At 48.7% G+C, this 21,549-nt stretch overlaps 2 pseudogenes and 1 gene segment (V, D, J or C); all 3 read left to right on the forward strand.

The window, feature by feature from the left end:
• The first annotated feature begins 6,973 nt into the window (after positions 1–6,973).
• Positions 6,974–7,503, forward strand: LOC133751694 (immunoglobulin heavy variable 3-11-like; annotated as a pseudogene).
• A 5,295-nt stretch (positions 7,504–12,798) lies between these two features.
• Positions 12,799–14,037, forward strand: LOC133751695 (immunoglobulin heavy variable 3-23-like). The segment is given in 4 exon segments: positions 12,799–12,844; positions 12,948–13,250; positions 13,377–13,406; positions 13,961–14,037. Coding segments are annotated over 4 exon segments (456 nt in total).
• A 6,670-nt stretch (positions 14,038–20,707) lies between these two features.
• LOC133751696 (immunoglobulin heavy variable 3-23-like) lies at positions 20,708–21,246 on the forward strand (annotated as a pseudogene).
• Positions 21,247–21,549: the final 303 nt, after the last annotated feature.

Consider the following 21,549-nt stretch of genomic DNA (forward strand, 5'->3'; position numbering starts at 1 on the left):
ACTTCTACTTTTATGATTCTGTCCCTGCCAACTTCACTGACGGAGAGAACGTTCGCTGTGAAAGAAGGCGTCCTAAATGAACAATTCGGTTCATGGACAGCGACTGTGGTCACCAGGATCAGAGATGTGGGACTCTGAGATCCCTTTGAGTCTTTTCCAACCTGAGTCAGGACAGCGCCCTCAGGGCACTGCTGACTTTAGGACAGTTTTAGTTTTCCCTTTAGAACCAGGGGCAGCTGAGGCAGGGTCGTTGATCTGTTAAAACTCAACTGCTTAAGTCATCTCTCTCTTGTCAAAACGAGTGAGTGTTGCTGGCACCGCCACTCACTAGGCTAATCCTCCACCTGCGGTGCCAGCACTCCGGGTTCTAGTCCCGGTTGGGCACCAGATTCTGTCCCGGTTGCTCCTCTCCAGGCCAGCTCTCTACCGTGGCCCGTGAGTGCAGTGGAGGATGGCCCAAGTGCTTGGGCCCTGCACCCGCATGGGAGGCCGGGAGGAAGCACCTGGTTCCTGGCCTCGGATAGAGCAGCACGCCGACCGCAACAAGCCAGCCATAGCGGCCACTTGGCGAGTGAACCAACGGAAAAAGGAAGACCTTTCTCTCTGTCTCTCTCTCTCTCACTGTCTTACTCTGCTTGTCAAAAAATAAAAAATAAAATAAAAAAACGAGTGAGCGTGCTGAACTGAACCAATCTTTTATTTTAAACTGTGGATGATCCAGACTCACTTGTACAGATTTTATACCAAATCTCCATTTTCCTTTAGCCTGAAACAGTGTGGTCCCTGTGTGAGCGTCACAGCACTCAGGAACGTACTGCAGCTCAGCTGTGTCTCAGGCTGAGCTTCTGCAGGCCCCTGGGAAGCCTACAGGGACTTCCTCATCCTCCAGGTCCTGGGACCCTCCTGTGGGGCTCCTGCCTGAACTCAGGAGGGAAATGCACTAACAGTAGCAGTCAAGGTCATAACTGAATGGAAAGTGTTGGGTGTGCACTTCCTGCTGATCTGGTTCTGCTCCAGGGTCGTGGGACCCCCTGCACCTGCTGTGGTTCAGGGAGAGCAGACAGTGGGACACACAGTGGCTGTGCACTCTGGGGCTGGAGTCCACATCACAGGGAGCTGTGTGTGGCTCCAGCATGATGACCAGTGTCCTGAGGCTGGATCACAGCTGCAGGAAGAGCCAGTCCCAGAGACCATGTGTCCAGAGTCCTTGCTCTTCACTCCATGTCATGCTGACCGGCATCATGAATGAATTTGGAGTCTTTCATCAGTATTAGAGAGGGAGATACCCAGACTGCATATCAAAATTCCAGACACAGCCCATTTACATGCTTTCCCAGACTAGTAACTGACAATGCACCCTGGAAGACAGGAGATGATGTTATGAGGCCCCATCACCAAGGAGGGAACACTGATGCAGTTCCATGCTCCTGGGTTCCAGTTGCCAAGCCTGAGTACACTGCCTTCATTTATCATCTCCATAAACATTGGCAAACACAACACCAGTATTCAGAAAACTGAATCTGCAATTGCCCATTTATTTTCATTTTCATAAATGTTTGGTAAATACTACCTGAACACAGAGATATGAGGTATCATGATATGTGCTGACAAAATGAATGTATATTTGAGAAATAATGTTCTCAGATTTAGTGACATGTTCATCACTAAATGGACATTATTTTCTTGATAGCGTGTCAGTTGTCTCCTGTTTTGGAATTCTGTAGACACAATATTCTCTTAACTGCTGTCACCATGCTGTACAGTAGATCACACAACATGTGTGATCCTGTTGGACTAAACATCTGTCCACGCTCAGCATCATCTCTGTTTCTACCATGTTCAGACTTGATCTTTACCATTGTGCTTCCTGCCTCTGTGAGTTCATCCTTTTTATCCCGCGTAGCTAGCATCACCTATTATTTGTCTTCTTGGCCTGGATGGTTGGCAGAGTGTACTTATCCTGACACATTATCCTTGGACATTATTCTCCAGGACCTTACAAGTTTCCAAGATATCAGATTTTCCTCCTGTTGACTGCCAGATAAATGTCCTGTTAAAATATAACTTTGTCCACTTGTCCCTTTATCCATTCCTTCTTTTCCACTGGTTTATGTGTGTGAACTCCTGCGAATGATGCTGCCTTCACTGAGCATGGGACTGCGGATGTCATTCCCATGGTGACTGCGCATCCTGGGGACACCCCTCTGGGATTTCATATCCTTCTACCCAGGAATGGTGCTGGAGGATCCTGTGATAATTCTGTTTCTCAGCTTCTGATGTTTTCCATGAAAGCTTTACTAATTTACTTGACTCCAGCCTCGTGCCAGGTTGTCATCTCTCTCTTCCTGCACAACATGTGTCAGCTCTGGTATGTCTGATAACACTCAGTCTAACAAAGTGATGGGATGTCTCATTGTTTCTCCAACATAAACATGAATGATGATTCCAGATTTAAAGCATTTTTACACGTTTGCCTTTATATATTTTCTTTAAAAAATTACAGATATACTTTTACATCTTGTAAAATTTGTATTTGGGTATTTGTCCAAAAAGACAGAGACTGACACACAGTGATCTACTGAATTCTGGTAACTTCCCAGATGCCCAGAAAAGCTGAGTAGGGTCAGATCATAGCCAGGTGCATGGAATTCAGTCCAGGTCTCACAAATGGGATTAATACAGACTTCTTGTATTGCCTCCCAGGGCGTGCATAAGCGGGAACCTGTTGTTCAGGATGAAGCCAGTTGTGTAAAACAGGTATTGTGAGACTTTAGAAGACTCAGGGCCAGTTTTAAACATGGCTCAGACAGACAGTCCTTTTGTTCCTTTGGGATACAGGCTACTGATCATAATTTCTATATGAAAATAATTACTTTCAATCGTGTGTAGGCTGCTCACTTCTCATCAGTCCACTTGCAGTAGAGAAGCTCTGTAGTTTATGCAGCATCATCTGAAAATGTTTTCTTAAGTAGCCTGAACTCTGGAGATCTAAAAGGGAAATCATGGCCAGACTAATATCAGGGAGATTCTGCCCTATGTTTCCTTCTAGTAATTGCACAATGGACTTTGCAACTGATGTCAGATCCTGGTTAATTCCATGCTTTCTATGTAAACATCCAAACTGCGCACCCCTTGTCAGTGCTATTACGTTGGGGCCATGCTCAGCACTGATGGCATGAGGACAACCACATCCACCCCCACAGGTTGCTCCCAGCATTCCATGTGCTCCTGTTCAGGGCACTGGAGACCTCAGCTTCCTCCATGATGCCCTGATGTTGAATCCACTCGTGGTGTGGAGTCGCCACTGGATGCACTCCCCAGAGACAATGCTATTCCACGTCTCCCAGGCACCTGTGCTAGTTTTACTCTGTGGTGGTCAGTGTGGGGGTTGAGGGGCAAGGACACCTGATCAGACCTCATGACTCAGTGTTCGTCTGCAGGCTTTGGGGCTCCAGCTGTGTGGCCCTTCCACATGTCCTTACCCTCCTGCAGAGGGAGAGCCCACCCCTCCACCAAGTCCTCCCCCTCCTGCTGCTGGACCCTGTCCCCGACTGTCACTTCCCCACGTGCCATGGTTCTCCTCCCCAGTCCTCAGCTTGGGGGTGCAGCCATCCCCTGAAGGTGCAGACTTCTGTGTCTCGGGGGAGCAGTGCTGGCACAGTGTCTGGGGTGGCCTCTGCTCGCTAACATTTTCTACAGGATCCCACCAGGACATTGGTCAGGATGGTTTCCTCCTGCAGGTGAATCACTTTCTCACACAGTGGACACAGAGGAGCAGGGTCTGGGGTATTGAGGCTGAGGATGCTGTTCCTGCAGAGCCGTGAGCAGAGCCAGCACTGCTTGGTATGCGAGTGTGGTCTCTCCCAACTGAGCAGCTGCAGGCTGCATGTTAGGTGGAACTTACCCTCCATACTCTACCTCACAGAGCCTTCCATTATGCATGTAGGGACCTCAGCACCCAGTGATCCCATTGAGAGGGGCTCTAAGGAGGGATAAGTCCATGAGGGTTCTGCCTGCATTGAATGGACTACGAACCTTAGAGAGCCCCTCCCATAAATTTGTGGTTCCTGGGGCTGCAGGAACAGGAATCTGGTATTGGGAGCCAGAGTCACATGTGAGACCCTTGCACTCCCTTGGGGGATGTGCACATCTTAAACAATGCAACTTTCATTTTATTATTTACCTTATATCCATGAAATTTTATAACACAGTTAAGATTAATGTTTTGCACAGTTGTGCAAAATATCATATACGTACTCTAATTTATTTCAATTTTACTCTTATCACATTTTCAGATATTTTGGTTAAAAACTAACAAACCCTCATTCACCTGGGCCCTACAGGACCTCCAAACTCAGGGACTTCAACTTCTGCCCCGGCAAACCTACATGATGCTCAGCGCTGAACTGGATGAAATCTGTTGTGAAGGAGCCCAAAGGGGCTCAGGCCTTAATGTGACTGGAGGAGGTGGGTAGGGGCTGGGTGACACAGGGGCAGTGGACAGCACCGTGGGATGTGATATTTGCTCTTGGTGTAGTTGTGATGAGGAGTGAGAGGCACAGGTGAGTCGCACTCACCACGGGCACACTTTAAACATGTGCGGCTCCCTCTGTATCTATCACAGCTCGACAGCATTGCCCATGGAAGCAAAATTGCCCAGAACAGAAATTGTGAAGAACAGACAGACAGACACCGGCACGTGGAACACCACACTAAGATGCACCTGCATGAAACCTGGTCCTTTGTACATCTGTTTGTGAAAAACAGAACCCAGCAAAAGTGCTTCCTGTTCATGAACTAACTGTTGTGAATGAGGTCACTATAGTTGGAGATGGGACTGTAAATGTCTGGACACGGCGCCCTCAGATCGCTTGGACACGTCCCCCAGACTTCATATTCCCTGAAAGCAGCAGTGGGATTTGGCAATTTTTTTAAAAAAATATTTTATTTATTTTATTTACTTTATTTATTTAAAAGACAGAGTTACAGAGAGAGGCAGAAACACAGAGAGAGGTCTTCCATCCGCTGGTTCACTCCCCAGTTGGCCACAATGGCCAAAATTGTTCCAATCCGAAGGCAAGGGCCAGGAGCTTCTTGGGGTCTCCCATGTGTTTGCAGGGACCCAAAGACTTGGGCCATCTTCTACTGCGTCCCAGGCCATAGCAGAGAGCTGGATGGGAAGAGGAGCAGCCAGGACTAGACCGGCGCTCATTTGAGATGCCGGCGCTTCAGGACAGGGCTTTAACCCAATGTGCCACACACCAGCTAAAGTATGAGGTTGGTGAACTTTTGGGGTGGGAATTTACTGATTGGCAATTTTTTGTTCATAACTGATGTTTCATTGGTGTTAATATCCAGCACACAGGTGTTTTGATGTGTACTCATTTCTTAACACACACACTAAAACCTAAAAAGCCATGAATTGCTTTTTTTAAAAATAAAAGTTATTTCAGTGACTTTCGACTTCAAATTTGGAAGAAATACATCCTTAAGAGGCTTTCATGTGCCAGTATCTTCAAAGATTGCTCTTACATAAATCCCACCCAGTCACAATTTAACATCATATACACAGGAAACTCACTATTTCACCCTTTCATAGCACATTAACAAAGTCATTAGGAAAACTGGACAACCACAACCAATGATGGCTGATAGGTGGAGTAGAAAGTCCTGTGTGGGGAACAGAGGTGTAGAGTGTGGAGGTGCCTCCTACCAGACTAGAGCCCTGGACACTCAGCACAGCCTGTCTGTGATTCCTTCAGTAACTGTGCACCTGTTCAAGGGAGGTATCATTCATGCCAATACCACATTTCTGTGCTTGTGCAGACAACACAAGGGGCAGGCACTGTGGTGCAGTGAGCTAAGCCCTTGTTGGGAGCCCACATCCTGTGTTGGAGTGATGGCTCAAGAACCAGCTCCTCCACCTCAGGCCCTGTGTCCTGATCGTAAAAAAGTAAAGGTGCGGCCGGTACTGTGCCATAGTAGGTTAAAGACCAAATCTGCAGTACTGGCATCCCACATGTGCACCGGTTCAAGTCCCAGCTGCTCTACTTCCAATCCAGCTCTCAGCTACAGCCTGGGAAAGCGGTAGAAGATGGCCCAAGTCCTTAGTTCCTTTTACCCGCATGGGGGATCTGGAAGAAGCTCCTGGCTCCTGGCTTCCTAGTCGCTAAGCTCTAGCTGTTGTGACTAATTGGAAGGTGAACCAGAGTATAGAAGATTGCTCTCTCTCTCTCTCCATTTCTCTCCACCTCTCTCTCTCTCTCTCTCTATCTCTATCTCTATCTCTATCTCTATCTCTATCTCTATCTCTCCTTCTCTCTCTAGGTGACTTTGACTTTCAAATAAATAAATAAATGTTCAAAATATAAATTAAGGGCCCAAGCCAGGGCTCACTTGGCTAATCCTCTGCCTGCGGTGCTGGAATCCCATACGGGTGCCAGGTTCTAGTCCCAGTTGCTCCTCTTCCAGTCCAGCTCTCTGCTGTGGCCCAGGAGGGCAGTGGAGGATGGCCCAAGTGCTTCGGCCCCTGCACCCGCATGGCAGACCAGGAAAAAGCTCCTGGCTCCTCACTTCAGATGGGAACAACACTGGCTGTAGCTGCCATTTGGGGAGAGAAGCAACGGAAGGAAGACCTTTCTCTCCGTGTCTCTCTCTCACTGTCTATAACTCTACCTGCCATATAAATAAATATATATATTTATAAAAATTTTTAAAAAGGTGGACAAAATGCTTTTCTGTCCATAATGTCACAACAAATTCCAGGTCTCATGGCATTAATCGGCTACTTAAGAGGCCAGACACCCACGTCTGCCCTGGGCACTGTGCTGTCTTAGGCGTCTACCCCATGCCTAGCTATATAGGAGCAGCACATGCAAATAGGGCCTCCCTCTGCCCATGAAAACCAGCCCAGCCCTCACCCTGCAGCTCTGGCACAGGAGCTCCAGCCCCAGGACTCCCAGGTGTCCCACTCAGTGATCGCACTGAACACAGACGCTCACCATGGAGACTGGGCTGCGCTGGGTTCTCCTGGTCGCTGTGCTCAAAGGTAATGATGGAGAACGCGGGCACTGAGTCTGGGAGAGGACGTGAGTGAGAGACACAGAGAGTGTGAGTGACAGTGTCCTGACCATGTCTTTTGTGTTTGCAGGTGTCCAGTGTCAGGAGCAGCTGGAGGAGTCCGGGGGAGTCCTGGTCAAGCCTGGGGGAGCCCTGAAACTCTCCTGCAAAGCCTCTGGATTCACCCTCAGTAGCTACAGCATGAGCTGGGTCCGTTAGGCTCCAGTGAAGGGTCCGGAGTGGATCGCATACATTTATCCTGGTAGTGGTAGCACAGACTACGCGAACTCAGTGAAGGGCCGATTCACCAACTCCAGCGACAACGCCCAGAGCACGGTGTCTCTGAAAATGAACCATCTTACAGAGGATGACACGGTCCTCTATTACTGTGTGGGAGACACAGTGAGGGGCCCTCAGGCTGAGCCCAGACACAAACCTCCCTGAGGGGCGCGCAGCTCCAGCAGGGGGCGCACAAGACATACTGAGTGCAGATTCTGGTCATGAGCAGGTGCAGAGAAACCAAGCCCTGGTTTCCTGTCAGGGAGTTGGGGTTTCCGCTCTTGTTAACAGTTTTGAGAGAAGAATTCTACTTTTATGACTCTGTCCCTGCCACTGACTTCACTGACCAGGAGATGTCTTATGTGACAGGAAGAAGTCCGATATGAACAAATTCAGCTTCGTGAACGATGACAGTGGTCACCAGGATCAGAGTTGTGGGACGATCTGAGGATCTCGTGTGTGTTTCCAGTCTGACACAGGATGCGTTTTCAAGGCCCAGCCGGCTATAGGGCAATTTTAGTTTTCCCTTCAAACCCAGAGAGAGTCAAGCCAGAGTTTTGTTTTTTAACTTCAATTATTTCAGTCATCCCTCTTCCTATCAAAATGAGCATGTAAGCAAATAGAACCAGCAGTCTTATTTTAAGCTATTGTTGTTCCAAATTCACTTTCTAAAGACTTACGCCAAAACTCCTTTTTACCTTTATTCCTAAAAATAAGTAGAGCTGCTGGGACTTGAACCGGTGCACATGTGAGTCCTGTGTGAACGTCACAGCACTCAGGAATGTACTGCAGCTCAGCTGTGTCTCAGGCTGAGCTTCTGCAGGCCCCTGGGAAGCCTACAGGGACTTCCTCATCCTCCAGGTCCTGGGACCCTCCTGTGGGGCTCCTGCCTGAACTCAGGAGGGAAATGCGCTGGACAGGAGCAGTCAAGGTCATAACTGAGTGGAAAGTGTTGGGTGTGCACTTCCTGCTGATCTGGTTCTGCTCCAGGGTCGTGGGACCCCCTGCACCTGCTGTGGTTCAGGGAGAGCAGACAGTGGGACACACAGTGGCTGTGCACTCTGGGGCTGGAGTCCACATCACGGGGAGCTGTGTCTGTGGCTCCAGCATGATGACCAGTGTCCTGAGGCTGAACCACAGCTGCAGGAAGAGCCTGTCCCAGAGACCATTTGTCCAGAGTCCCTGCTCTTCACTCCACATCTGTGCTGACTGGCGTCATCAATGCACTTGTAGTCTTTCATCAGTATTAGAGAGGGAGACGCCCAGGCTGCATATCAGAGTGCTGGATGGAGCCCATTTACACACTTTCCCATACTTGTACTGACAATGCACCCTGGAAGACAGGAGATGATGGATCTGTTATGAGGCCCCGTCACCAAGGTGGGAACACTGATGCAGTTCCATGCCCCTGGGTTCCAGCTGCCAAGCCTTGAGTACACTGCCTTCATTTATCATCTCCATAAACATTGGCAAACACAACACCAGTATTCAGAGTGTTGAATCTTCATTTTTGATCATTTTTTATCATAAATGTTTGATAAATAACACCTGAACATAGACATATGAGGTACAATGATATGTGTTGATAAATAAATGTGTCAAATTGAGTGGAGTTATGAAGTCAGACTTACTGACATGCTCATCAGAAAACCCACCTGTTTCCACGGTAGAATGTCAGTTGTCTCCTGTTTTGGAATTCAGTAGACACAATATTCTCTTAACTGCTGTCCCCATGCTGTGCACTAGTAGACCCCTCAGTGTGTGGATCCTGTGGGACTGGAACTCTGACCTTGCTCCAACGTCTCCTCTGTTCCTCCCTCGCTCAGACGTTGGTCTTCACCATTGTACTTCCTGCCTCTGTGCCTTCATCCTTTTATCCCATGTATCCAGCATCACCTGTTATTTGTCATCTTGTCCTGGATGGTTAGCAGAGTGTACTTTTTCTGACACATTATCCTTGGACATTATTCTCCAGGATCATCCAAGTTGTCCAAAATACAGAATTTCCTCACCTTTACTGCCATACAAACTTCCTGTTAAATATAATTTTGTCCACTTGTTCCATTATTGATTCTTTCTTCATGAATATTTCACTGGATTATATGTGTGAACTCTCGTGAATGACGCTGCATTAATTGAACATGGAACAGCAGAGGTGGTTGTCACATTGACTGCGGTTCCCCTGGACACCTCCCTGGGATTTCATATTCCTTCTACCCAGAAATGGTGTTTGACGATCTTGTGATAATTCTATTTCTCAGTTTTTGATGATTTTCCATAATAGTTTTACTTGTTTACCTGACTCCAATCTTCTACCAGAGCTATCGTCTCTAGCTTCCTCCACATGGGTTGTCAGCTTTGGATTGTATGATAATACTCAGTCTAGCAGGAAGGATGGGATGTCTCATTGTGTATCTAATATGGACATGCATGATGGGCCCAATATAACATTTTATGTGTTGCCTTTATATCTTTTTAAAAATGTTATAGATACTATTTCACTTATTTTGATATTTGTATTTACATATTTTTCCAAAAAGGCAAAGAGACTGAGAGTGACAATGATCTTCTAATTCCTGGGTCACTTCCCAGATGGCTACAAAAGCTTCAGCTGGGTCAGGCGACAGCCAGGTGCTTGGAGTTCTGTCCAGGTCTCCATGTGGGAGTACTTGGAACTTTACCTACGGCCTCCCAGAGTGTGCTTAGACAGGAAACTGAAACTGGAACCAAACTAGGACACAGCACTAAGCATCTGACACGGGAGGCAGGGATCCCACAGGCGAACTCCAGTGCTGCTCCTGTCACCACCTTATCATCACTGCGTTTAAACAATGGATTTTTTTCCCCACGGATTCAGTTGCTTGAGATCATTCAACATTGGGAAATAGGCTCCTAATCATATGTGTAATTAATCTTCAATTTATTTTAAGTATCTATTTACTTTATTTTAAAGACAGTGTTATAGCAAGAGAGGAAGAGACAAACAGATGGAGGGAGAAGCTTCCATCCACTGGTTCACTTCCTATATGGCAGCAAAGGTGGTGCTGGGCAAGCCTAATGCCAAGAGCCTAGAACTTCCTCCAGTTTCCCACAGGGCTTGAAGGGGACAAACACTGGTGTCATCGTTGACAGAGTTCTCAGTTCTGGATCTCAGCAGTGAGCTACATTTGAAGTAGAGCAAGCAGAATCTGAACCCATGCTCCTGAGTGATGCGTGCCACAGGTCGGCCCCCATGGCTATGATCTGAAAATACTTTCTCTCCATCTGTGGTCGTCTCCTGCTTCTCGAATCTTTCTCTTTGTTATTCAGAATCTGTAGTTGGATCCATTATTCTTTGTCTATGTATCTTGGTTGCCTGTATTTTGGAGATTATCAAAATGTCATTGCCCAAACCAATGGGAACTTGCTTTTGTCCTGTGTCCTCTTCAAAAACTTTACAGTCTCGGGTCTTGCCTTTAAAAGTTTCATCCCAGGCCACCGCCACGGCTCAATAGGCTAATCTGGTCAGGGTGCCTGATTCTGTCCCGGTTGCCCTCTTCCAGGCCAGCTCTCAGCTATGGCCTGGGAGTGCAGTGGAGGATGGCCCAAGTGCTTGGGTCCTGCACCCCATGGGAGACCAGGAGAAGCACCTGGCTCCTGGCTTTGGATCAACACGGTGCGCCGGCAGCAGCGCACCGGCCACAGTGGCCATTGGAGGGTGAACCAATGGCAAAAAGGAAGACCTTTCTCTCTGTCTCTCTCTCTCACTGTCCACTCTGCCTCTCAAAAAAAAAAAAAAAGGGTCCACATGTACCGGGATTATTTCTTTTAGCACATTATGCTCCAGGCTGACCCACGATTTCGTAATGACAGAACGACCTCCTTCTTAATACTGAATAATGTTCCATGTCCAAATGTGAAAGAATCCATTCACTGTTTTATGCACACTTGATTTTTGCAGATTGAACTATTGTAATTAAAGCTGCATTACCTGAGGCCAGCGCCGTGGCTCAATAGGCTAATCCTCTGCCTGCAGCACCAACACCCTGGGTTCTAGTCCCGGTTGAGGCGCCGGATTCTGTCCTGGTTGCTCCTCTTCCAGGCCAGCTCTCTGCTATGGCCCGGGAGTGCAGTGGAGGATGGCCCAAGTCCTTGGGCCCTGCACCCACATGGGAGACCAGGAGTAGCACCTGGCTCCTGGCTTCAGATCAGCATGGTACACTGGCCACAGAACGCCAGCCACAGCGCCCATTGCGGAGTGAACCAACAGAAAAAGGAGGACTTTTCTCTCTGTCTCTCTCTTGCTCGCTGTCTAACTCTGCCTGTCAAAAAAAAACTGCATTACATGAACCTAGGACTGCGGGTGAATTGTGACACAGTGACTTCATACCCAGTGCTTGACCTCAATCAGAGTCAGGATTACTAGACACGAGGAAGAGGGGGGAACAGGGGACAGCTGCTACCAGGGCTCAAAGCACCACTCAAAGGGAGGAATAGTTATGCTCTTGCCTCAGTGGGCCGACTCAGTCCACTAGAACCCAGATCATGTTCCACAAATAACTAGAACTGAGGTCTCCAGGCCTCCCAACTCAGAGTGATGGAAAGGAGGTGAAAAGGTGAATGATATTGAGTTGATCTGTGCCCATTTCTACCATACACAGATTCCAATACTACACTACACCCCACTGACAGGTACAGTGTTCTGTGTTCATGAACAGTTGTAAACTAAGGCAATGGATGAATAAAGAAACAAATCATAGTTATCCTTAAAGGAATCCACTTGCAGTCTTTCATCTCTTTAAAAGTGCGCGGCAGGCACTAGTAGAAAATTGGCTAAGCCCCATAGGGACACCCGTGTTCTCATCAGAGTGCCGCTTGAGCCCAGCCTAACAGATTCCAATACTTTTTCCTGATAATGATCACGGGAAACTGTAGATGATGCTACAAGTGAATGAGACCCTACCACCAACGTGGGACACACAGACAGTTTTCTGCTCCAGGTTTTAGAAAGCCTAACTCCTAGATGTCTCAACATTTATGTTTCTCTCACTCCTTCTCTCTCTGTCACTGTTTCAATGTCAATAGAATAGTTAATGAAAAAAAAAAAAAACCAATGGTTACTTTAAAAACGAAGGACATGATACTGCTAACACTGGATATTAAGAGTATACTCACATTAAAATGAAATGAGGTATTCTTCTTCAACTGTTTAAAAATAATGATAACGTAAAATTTAACTTCTCAGAATCCTATCATAGCCATCACCCTACACCCCCAGGACACCAACATCTGCCCAGGGCCCTGTCCTGTCTGAGGCATCTGACCCCAGGGCTGGCTACATAGGGGCAGCACATGCAAATAGGGCCTCCCTCTGCCCATGAAAACCAGCCCAGCTCTCACCCTGCAGCTCTGGCACAGGAGCTCCAGCCCCAGGACTCCCACGTGTCCACTCAGTGATCGCACTGAACACACACTCTCACCATGGAGACTGGGCTGCGCTGGGTTCTCCTTGTTGCTGTGCTCAAAGGTAATGATGGAGAACGCGGGGCTCTGAGTCTGGGAGAGGACGTGAGTGAGAGACACAGAGAGTGTGAATGACAGTGTCCTGACCAGTTCGTCTGTGTTTGCAGGTGTCCAGTGTCAGGAGCAGCTGGAGGAGTCCGGGGGAGGCCTGGTCAAGCCTGGGGGATCCCTGACACTCTCCTGCAAAGCCTCTGGATTCACCGTCAGTAGCTATGCAATGTACTGGGTCCGCCAGGCTCCAGGGAAGGGGCTGGAATGGATCGGAGTCATTAATACTGGTGGTAGCACATACTACGCGAGCTGGGCGAAAAGCCGATGCACCATCTCCAGAAGCACCAACCAGAACACGGTGTCTCTGAAAATGACCGGTCTGACAGCCGCGGACACCGCCACCTATTTCTGTGCCAGGGACACAGTGAGGGGCCCTCAGGCTGAGCCCAGACACAAACCTCCCTGCAGGGGCGCGCGGCTCCACCAGGGGGCGCACTAGACGCACTGAGCCCAGATTCTGGTCCTGCACAGGCGCAGAGGGAGATGAAGCCCTGGTTTCCCGTCAGGGATTTGGGGTTTCCTCTCCTGTAACAGTTTTGAGGGAAGATTTATACTTTTTGATTCTGTCCCTCCCAACTTCACTGACGGAGAGAAAGTTTGATGCAAAATGAAGAGGTCCTAAATGAACAGTTTGGTTCATGGATAGCGACTGTGGTCACCAGGATCAGAGATGTGGGAGTACTGAGGACACTACTGAATCTCTTCCAACCTGACTCCGGACAGCACCCTCAGGGCACTGGAAGCTTTGGACAGTTTTAGTTTTCCCTGTATAACCAGGGACAGCTGAGACAGGGTCGCTGATTGGTTAAACAGCAACTATTTCCGTCATCCTACTGCTGCCAAAACGAGCAAGTGTGCAACTGAACCAACCTTTGACCTTACATGTGGGTGATCCACACTCACTTTCTGCAGACTTTAACCCGACCTGCATTTCCCCTTTAATCCTGGAACAGTCTGTGGTCCCTGTGTGAACGTCACAGCACTCAGGAATGTACTGCAGCTCAGCTGTGTCTCAGGCTGAGCTTCTGCAGGCCCCTGGGAAGCCTACAGGGACTTCCTCATCCTCTAGGTCCTGGGACCCTCCTGTGGGGCTCCTGCCTGAACTCAGGAGGGAAATGCGCTGGACAGGAGCAGTCAAGGTCATAACTGAGTGGAAAGTGTTGGGTGTGCACTTCCAGCTGATCTGGTTCTGCTCCAGTGTCGTGGGACCCCTGCACCTGCTGTGGTTTAGCAGAGCAGAAAGTAGGACACACAGTGGCTGTGCACTCTGGGGCTGGAGTCCACATCACGGGGAGCTGTGTCTGTGGCTCCAGCATGATGACCAGTGTCCTGAGGCTGAACCACAGCTGCAGGAATGTTACCGGAGAAATTGCAGGGTTCTTGTCTTCGCGCAAGAAAGAATTCAGGTGTGAGACAGAGAGTAGTGGGAGGTAAAACAGCAAGGTTTATTAGGAAGGAACATCTGTAAGGTCGGATGGGCACCTCTCCAGACAGGACCTGAGAGAGAGTGCCCAGTCCCTCAGACTGGGGGAGAGCGGGGCTACATGGGTGAGTGGAGAGTACACCCGGCCAGGCCAGGAGGGCGGCTCAGCAAAGATGCAGAGAGCTGTGAGCACAGTCCAGTTGAGGCTGGGGGTTTTTAAGGAGATGGGTCTTGCTTCCCCACCTCTGCTCCTCTTGGAACAAAGGGCTTTTTGGATGTAAATAGAAAAACTTCTCTTGAAGGTCTGAAACAAAGGACTTTATGGATGCAAATGTTATCAGACCTGAGGAAGGGAGCAGGGTGTTTGAGATGCAGATACTGGGCTGCACCTGGGAGATTGTGGAAGATTTATCAGGCAGGAAGCAGGAGGGGTGAGGGCCTCCACCTGGCAGGTTATCAGGTAGAAGGGGGCAGGGCAGGCAGGATGCAAAATCTGGGCTTCCCCTGAAACATTGTTAGGATGACTTTGAGATGCAGATGCATATAGATGTCTTCTCTTTAGGCCTGTCACACACACATAAGCTCATAACTGACTTCCTACCTAACAGGAAGAGCCAGTCCCAGAGACCATTTGACAAGTCTCTGCTCTTCACTCCATATCTATGCTGACTGGCCTCACCTATCCATTTGTAGTCTTTCCACTATTTAGAGAGGGAGACACCCAGACTGCATATCAGAGTCCTGGATGGAGCCCATTTACACACTTTCCCATACTTGTAACTGACAATGCACCCTGGAAGACAGCAGATGATAGATCTGTTATAAGGTTCCGTCACCAAAATGGGAACAGTGATGCAGTTCCATGCTCCTGGGTTCCAGCTGCCAAGCCTTGAGTACACTGCCTTCATTTATCACCTCCATAAATCTCCATATAAATTTCATTTTAAAATATAACTCTGTCCATTTGTCCCATTATCCATCCTTCTTCAAGGCTAATTTCACTGGATTATATGTGTGAACTCTTGAGAATGACGCTGCTTTAATTGAACATGGGACTGCAGAGGTGTTTGCCACAGTGACTGCGGATCCCGTGGTCTCCTCCCTGGGATTTCATATCCTTCTACCCAGGAATGGTGTTTGAGGACCCTGTGATAATTCTCTTTCTCAGCTTTTGATGTTTTCCATGAAAGCTTTCCTAATTTACCTGACTCCAGCCTTTACCACGGTTATCATCTTTCTCTTCCTACACAACATCTGTCAGCTCTGGTATGTGTGATGATACAAAGTCTAACAAAGGGATGGGATATCTCATTGTTTCTCCAACATGTACCTGCATGATGATCCCAGATTCAAAGCATTTTTATACGTTTGCCTTTATATATTTTACTTTAAAAATTACAGATATACTTTTACTTCTTTTAAAACTTGTATTTGTGTATTTGTCCAAAAGGAAAAAGAGACAGAGACTGACAGACAGTGATCTACTGAATCCTGGGTAACTTCCCAGATGCCCATAAACGCTGGCATTTGGTCAGACCATAGCCAGGTGCGTGAATTCAGTCCGGGTCTCACACATGGGATTAACTCAGACTTGTCATACTGCCTCCCAGAGTGCACATTGGCAGGAATCTGAAATTGGAACCAAACTGGGACCTAACCCTAGCATCCTGATGCGGGAGCAGGGATCCCACAGGCTAACTCCAGTGCCGCTCCTGTCACCACCTTGTCAGTCACTGCATTTAAACCATTGACTGCTTCCCCTGTGATTCAGTTGCTTGAGTTCAATCCACATTTGGACCTAGGCTCCTAATCATATGTACAATTATCGTTCATTTCTTTTAAATATCTATTTATTTTATTTGGAAGGCAGTATTATAGCAAGAGAGGAAGAGACCAACAGAGGGAGAGAGAATCTTCCATCCACTGGTTTCCTTCCTGAATGGCTGCAAAGGCTGGCGAAGGGCAAGACTGTAGCCAGGAGCCGGGAACTTCCTCCAGTTTCCCACGAGGCTTGAAGGGGACACACACTTGAGTCGTCGTTGACAGAGTTCCCTGGTCCATTAGCAGGGAGCTGGATTTGAAGTGCAGGAAGCAGGATCTGAACCCATGCTGCTGAGTGATGCATGCATAGGGATGACAGCTTAACCTGCGGGGCCAAAATGTGGGCCCCCATGGGTGTGATCTGAAAATACTTTCTCCCATCTGTGGTTGTCTTTGGTTCTTCAATCACTCTCTTTATTCTGCAGAAGCTCTGTGGTTGGATCCATTACCTTTTGCCTATTTTTGCTTGGTTGCCTGTACTTTGGAGATTATCATAGCCCAAACCAATGTGAGCTTGCTTTCTTCCAGTGTTTTCTTCTAGAACTTTACTGTCTCTGCTCTTGTCTTTAAGGCATTCTCCAAGTTCACTCTGTTTCTGCATCTGGTGTGAGATGACCACATAATTGAATTATTTTAGGTGCATTCAAGTGTCCCCCACCCCAGGTAATGACAGGATACCCATCTCCCATCCTGTGCTTTCTTCACCACGATTTCATTCAGTTTTCTGAGAATGTGTCCTTTATTTCTAGGTTTCTGTTCTTTCCCAGGGCTCTGGGTGTCTATTGTTATCCCAGCACCAGACTTGATTTCAGCTCAGATATGATGAAGCCTCCTGCTTTGCCATCACAAACCCTGATTTTCTTCATGTGAATTCTAGAATTTTCTTCCTTTTCCTGGAAAAAAATGTCAGGTTATTTCACAGGAAATGCATTGAATCTTTGAATCACATTGTAGCTTGGCTATTTTAACAAGCTCATGTCTTCAAATTCATGACTACGTCATTCCAATTTATAGGTAACCTTCAAATTCCTTTTCACTTTTTAAATTATTATGTATTGCAGAAGTATGAGTGAAGACCCCTATCTTACACCTTACACAAAACTCCACTCAACATGGACAAAAGTCCACTCAACATGGATTAAAGATATAAATCTATGACCTTACACCATCCAGTTATTAGAGAACATTTGTGAAACCCTGCAAGATACTGGCACAGGCAAAGAGTTCTTGGGAAAGACCTCAGAGACACAGGAAGTCAAAGTCAAAATTAATTAATGGGATTATATCAAATTGAGAAGTCTCTGTGTGGCAAAAGAAACACACAGGAAATTGAAGAGGCATCTGACAGAATGTGCAAAATATTTGCAAGCTATGCAACTGATAAGGATTAATAACCAGAATCTACAAAGAGATTAAGAAATTCCAAGCAACAAAAACAACTGAGTTAAGAGATGGGCCAAGAACTCAGACATTTTTCAAAAGAGGAAGTCCAAATGGCCAACAGACACATGAAAAAAGTTCCGGATCACTAGCCATCAGGGCAATGCCAATCCATTATGCAGTTCCCCATAGGGAGGTGTGCTGAGCACAAAGGAGAATGTTGTGCCTTCAGGCATCCTAATATTGTGAACATCACGGCAGTCATCAGGCATCCTAATATTGTGAACACGGATGGGAGGGACCCCATCCCCACACAGGACGTCAGACGAGACCAGGGCTGACTCTAGTAGCACTGTGCTCTGTGCTGAAATTGTGGACCCAGGAGATCTACTGTGATCTCCTCCATAGCAGATTCCCCAGAAGTGAACAATCTATTTATGTAAACATCCAGACCGTGCACCCCCTGTCAGTGCTATCACATTGGGGCCATGCTCAGCACTGATGGCATGAGGACAAACCACATCCACCCCCACAGGCTGCTCCCAGCATTCCGTGTGGTCCTGTTCAGGGCACTGGAGACCTCAGATTCCTCCATGATGCCCTGACGTTGAATAACTCATGGCGTGGAGTCATCACTGGATGCACTCCCCAGAGAGGATGTCATTCCACATCTCCCAGGCACCTGTGCTAGTTTTACTCTGTGGTGGTCAGTGTGGGGGTTGAGGGGCAAGGACACCTGATCAGACCTCTTGACTCAGTGTTCTGCTGCAGGCACTGGGGCTCCAGCTGTGTGGCCCTTCCACCTGTCCTTACCCTCCTGCAGAGGAAGAGCCCACCCCTCCACCAAGTCCTCCCCCTCCTGCTGCTGGACCCTGTCCCTGATTGTCACTTCCCCACCTGCCATGGTTCTCCTCCCCAGTCCTCAGCTTGGGGGTGCAGCCATCCCCTGAAGGTGCAGACTTCTGTGTCTCGGGGGAGCAGTGCTGGCACAGTGTCTGGGGTGGCCTCTGCTCGCTAACATTTTCTACAGGATCCCACCAGGACATTGGTCAGGATGGTTTCCTCCTGCAGGTGAATCACTTTCTCACACAGTGGACACAGAGGAGCAGGGTCTGGGGTATTGAGGCTGAGGATGCTCTTCTTGCAGAGCCGTGAGCAGAGCCAGCACTGCTTGGTACGCGTGTGTAGTCTCTCCCAACTGAGCAGCTGAAGGCTGCATGTTAGGTGGAACTTACCCTCCATACTTGATGCACGGAGCCTTCCATCCTGCATGTAGGGACCTCAGCACCCAGTGATCCCATTGAGAGGGGGCTCTAGGGAGGGGACAAAGCCATGAGGGTTGCTGCCTGCATTGAAGAGAATACGACCGTTAGAAAGATCCTTCAGGCTGGCGCCGCAGCTCACTAGGCTAATCCTCCGCCTGCAGCGCCAGCACTCCGGGTTCTAGTCCCAGTTATGGCGCTGGATTCTGTCCTGGTTGCTCCTCTTCCAGTCCAGCTCTCTGCTGTGACCCGGAAGTGCAGTGGAGGATGGCCCAACTTCTTGGAGCCTGCACCCTGCCCAGGAAGAAGCACCTAGCTCCCGGCTTCGAATCGGCACAGTGCGCCGGCCATGGCCCGCCAGTGGAGGTGGAAATTTGGGGGATAAACCAACGGAAGGATGACCTTTCTCTCTGTCTCTCTTTCTCTCTGTCTCTCTAACTCTGCCTGTCCAAAAAAAAAGAAAAGAAAGAAAGAAAGACCCTACAGTAATTAAGTTTTAAATTTGAGTTATCACACATGAGTCAGAGAGGAGAACAAGTGAAAGAGAGATGGTCCCACACTGCACTTTCCCAAATGTCGCTGTGGCCAGGTCTGCTTCCCAGCCTCGCCCAGTTTCAGGACAACAATCAGGCGCATCCACAAGCCTGACAGGCCCCAAATACCCTCTCATAAACTTCTGGGTCCTGGGGCTGCAGGAGCAGGAATCTGGTACTGGGACCCAGAGCCACATAGGAGACCCTGGCAGTCCCCTAGGGGATGTGTGCATCTTAAACAGTGCAACTTTCAGTTTATTATTTCCTTTATTTCCATGAAATTTGATGGCACCGCTAAGACTAATGTACTGCTTATTTGTGCAAAATATCATATTCTTACTCTGCTTTACTTTCAGTTTCATTCTTATAAGATTTCAGATATTTTGGTTAAAAACTAAGAAAAACTCATTCACCTGGGCCCCACAGAACCTGCAAACTTGGCCGTCAACTTCTGCCACAAAACCTGCACGTTGTGCAGGGCTGAACTGGATGAATCCATTGTGAATGAGCACAAAGGGGCTCAGGCCTTAATGTGACTGGAGGAGGTGGGCCGGGGGCTGGGTGACACAGGGGCAGTGGGCAGCAGCAGTGGATATGATATTTGCTCTTGGCGTAGGTGTGATGAGGAGTGAGAGGCACAGGTGAGTCGCACTCACCACGGGCACACTTTAAACATGTGCGGCTGCCTCTGTATCTATCACAGCTCGACAGCATTGCCCATAGAAGCAAAACTGACCAGCAGAGAAACTGTGAAGAGCAGACAGACAGACAGACACCGGCACGTGGAACACCACACTAAGATGCACCTACGTGAAACCTGGTCCCCTGTGCATCTCTCTGTCAAAAACAGAACCCAGCAAAAGAGCTCCTTGTTTGCTGCTGGCAGGGAGTTCTGCAGACCTCCCCAGGAAGCCCCCGTGAGTGCTGAGGGTGGACTGGGGGAGCAGCTGAGTCCTGCGGTGAGGGGCGCAGATCAAGGTGCTGGGGACTCCTCTGTCCACACTGGAGCTGGGGACACATCCACACTGTGCTGATGATTTCTCCTGTGCTATTGATATGGACCAAGAGCTAAGGGAACCCATGAATACACGTTATATGTCCATTCAGATAAAAGGACCAAGACAGGGTTCAGTGTGCAATGAGAGCACACAATTTATCACTCGTCCCATATATGAATACTGACAGACTGCCCCGGGACACTCTCATCAGTCTGGGCACTGTCCTGTCTGAGGCGTCTGACCCCATGGCTGGCTATGTAAGAGCAGCACATGCAAATAGGGCCTCCCTCTGCCCATGAAAACCAGCCCAGCCCTCACCCTGCAGCTCTGGCACAGGAGCTCCAGCCCCAGGACTCCCACGTGTCCACTCAGTGATCGCACTGAACACAGACGCTCACCATGGAGATTGGGCTGCGCTGGGTTCTCTTGGTCGCTGTGCTCAAAGGTAATGATGGAGAACATGGGGCACTGAGTCTGGGAGAGGACGTGAGTGAGAGACACAGAGTGTGAGTGACAGTTTCCTGACCAGGACGTCTCTGTTTGCAGGTGTCCAGTGTCAGGAGCAGGTGGAGGAGTCCGGGGGAGGCCTGGTCACTCTTGAGGTATATCTGACACTCTTCTTCAAAGCCTCTGGATTCACCATCAGTAGCTACGACATGAGCTGGGTCCGCCAGGCTCCAGGGAAGGGGCTGGAGTGGATCGGATGGATTAGTAGTGGTGGTAGCACAGACTACGCGAGCTGGGTGAATTGGTGAATCATCATCTCCAGCGACAACGCCCAGAACACGGTGTCTCTGCAAATGACCAGTCTGACAGCCAGGGACAGGGCCACGTATTTCTGCACAGGAGGCAGAGTGAAGGCCCCTCAGGCTGAGCCCAGACACAAACCTCCCTGCAGGGGCGCGCGGCTCCACCAGGTGGCGCACAAGACGCACTGAGCCCAGATTCTGGTCCTGCTCAGGAGCAGAGGGAGATGAAGCCCTGGTTTCCTGTAGAGAATTGCGGTTTCCTCTCCTCTTACAGTTTTGAGGGAAGACTTCTCCTTTTATGACTCTGTCCCTCCACTGACTTCACTGACGTAGAGAAGTTTGATGTGACAGGAAGAAGTCCTATATGAACACATTCAGGTTCGTGAACGTTGACAGTGGCCACCAGGATCAGAGATGTGGGACGATCTGGGGACCTCGTGAGTGTTTTCCCGTCCGACTCAGGACAGCATTCTCAGGACGCTGCCGACTTTA

This window comes from Lepus europaeus, chromosome 22 (genome assembly GCF_033115175.1).
Source record: "Lepus europaeus isolate LE1 chromosome 22, mLepTim1.pri, whole genome shotgun sequence".
NCBI classification, from domain to species: domain Eukaryota; kingdom Metazoa; phylum Chordata; class Mammalia; order Lagomorpha; family Leporidae; genus Lepus; species Lepus europaeus.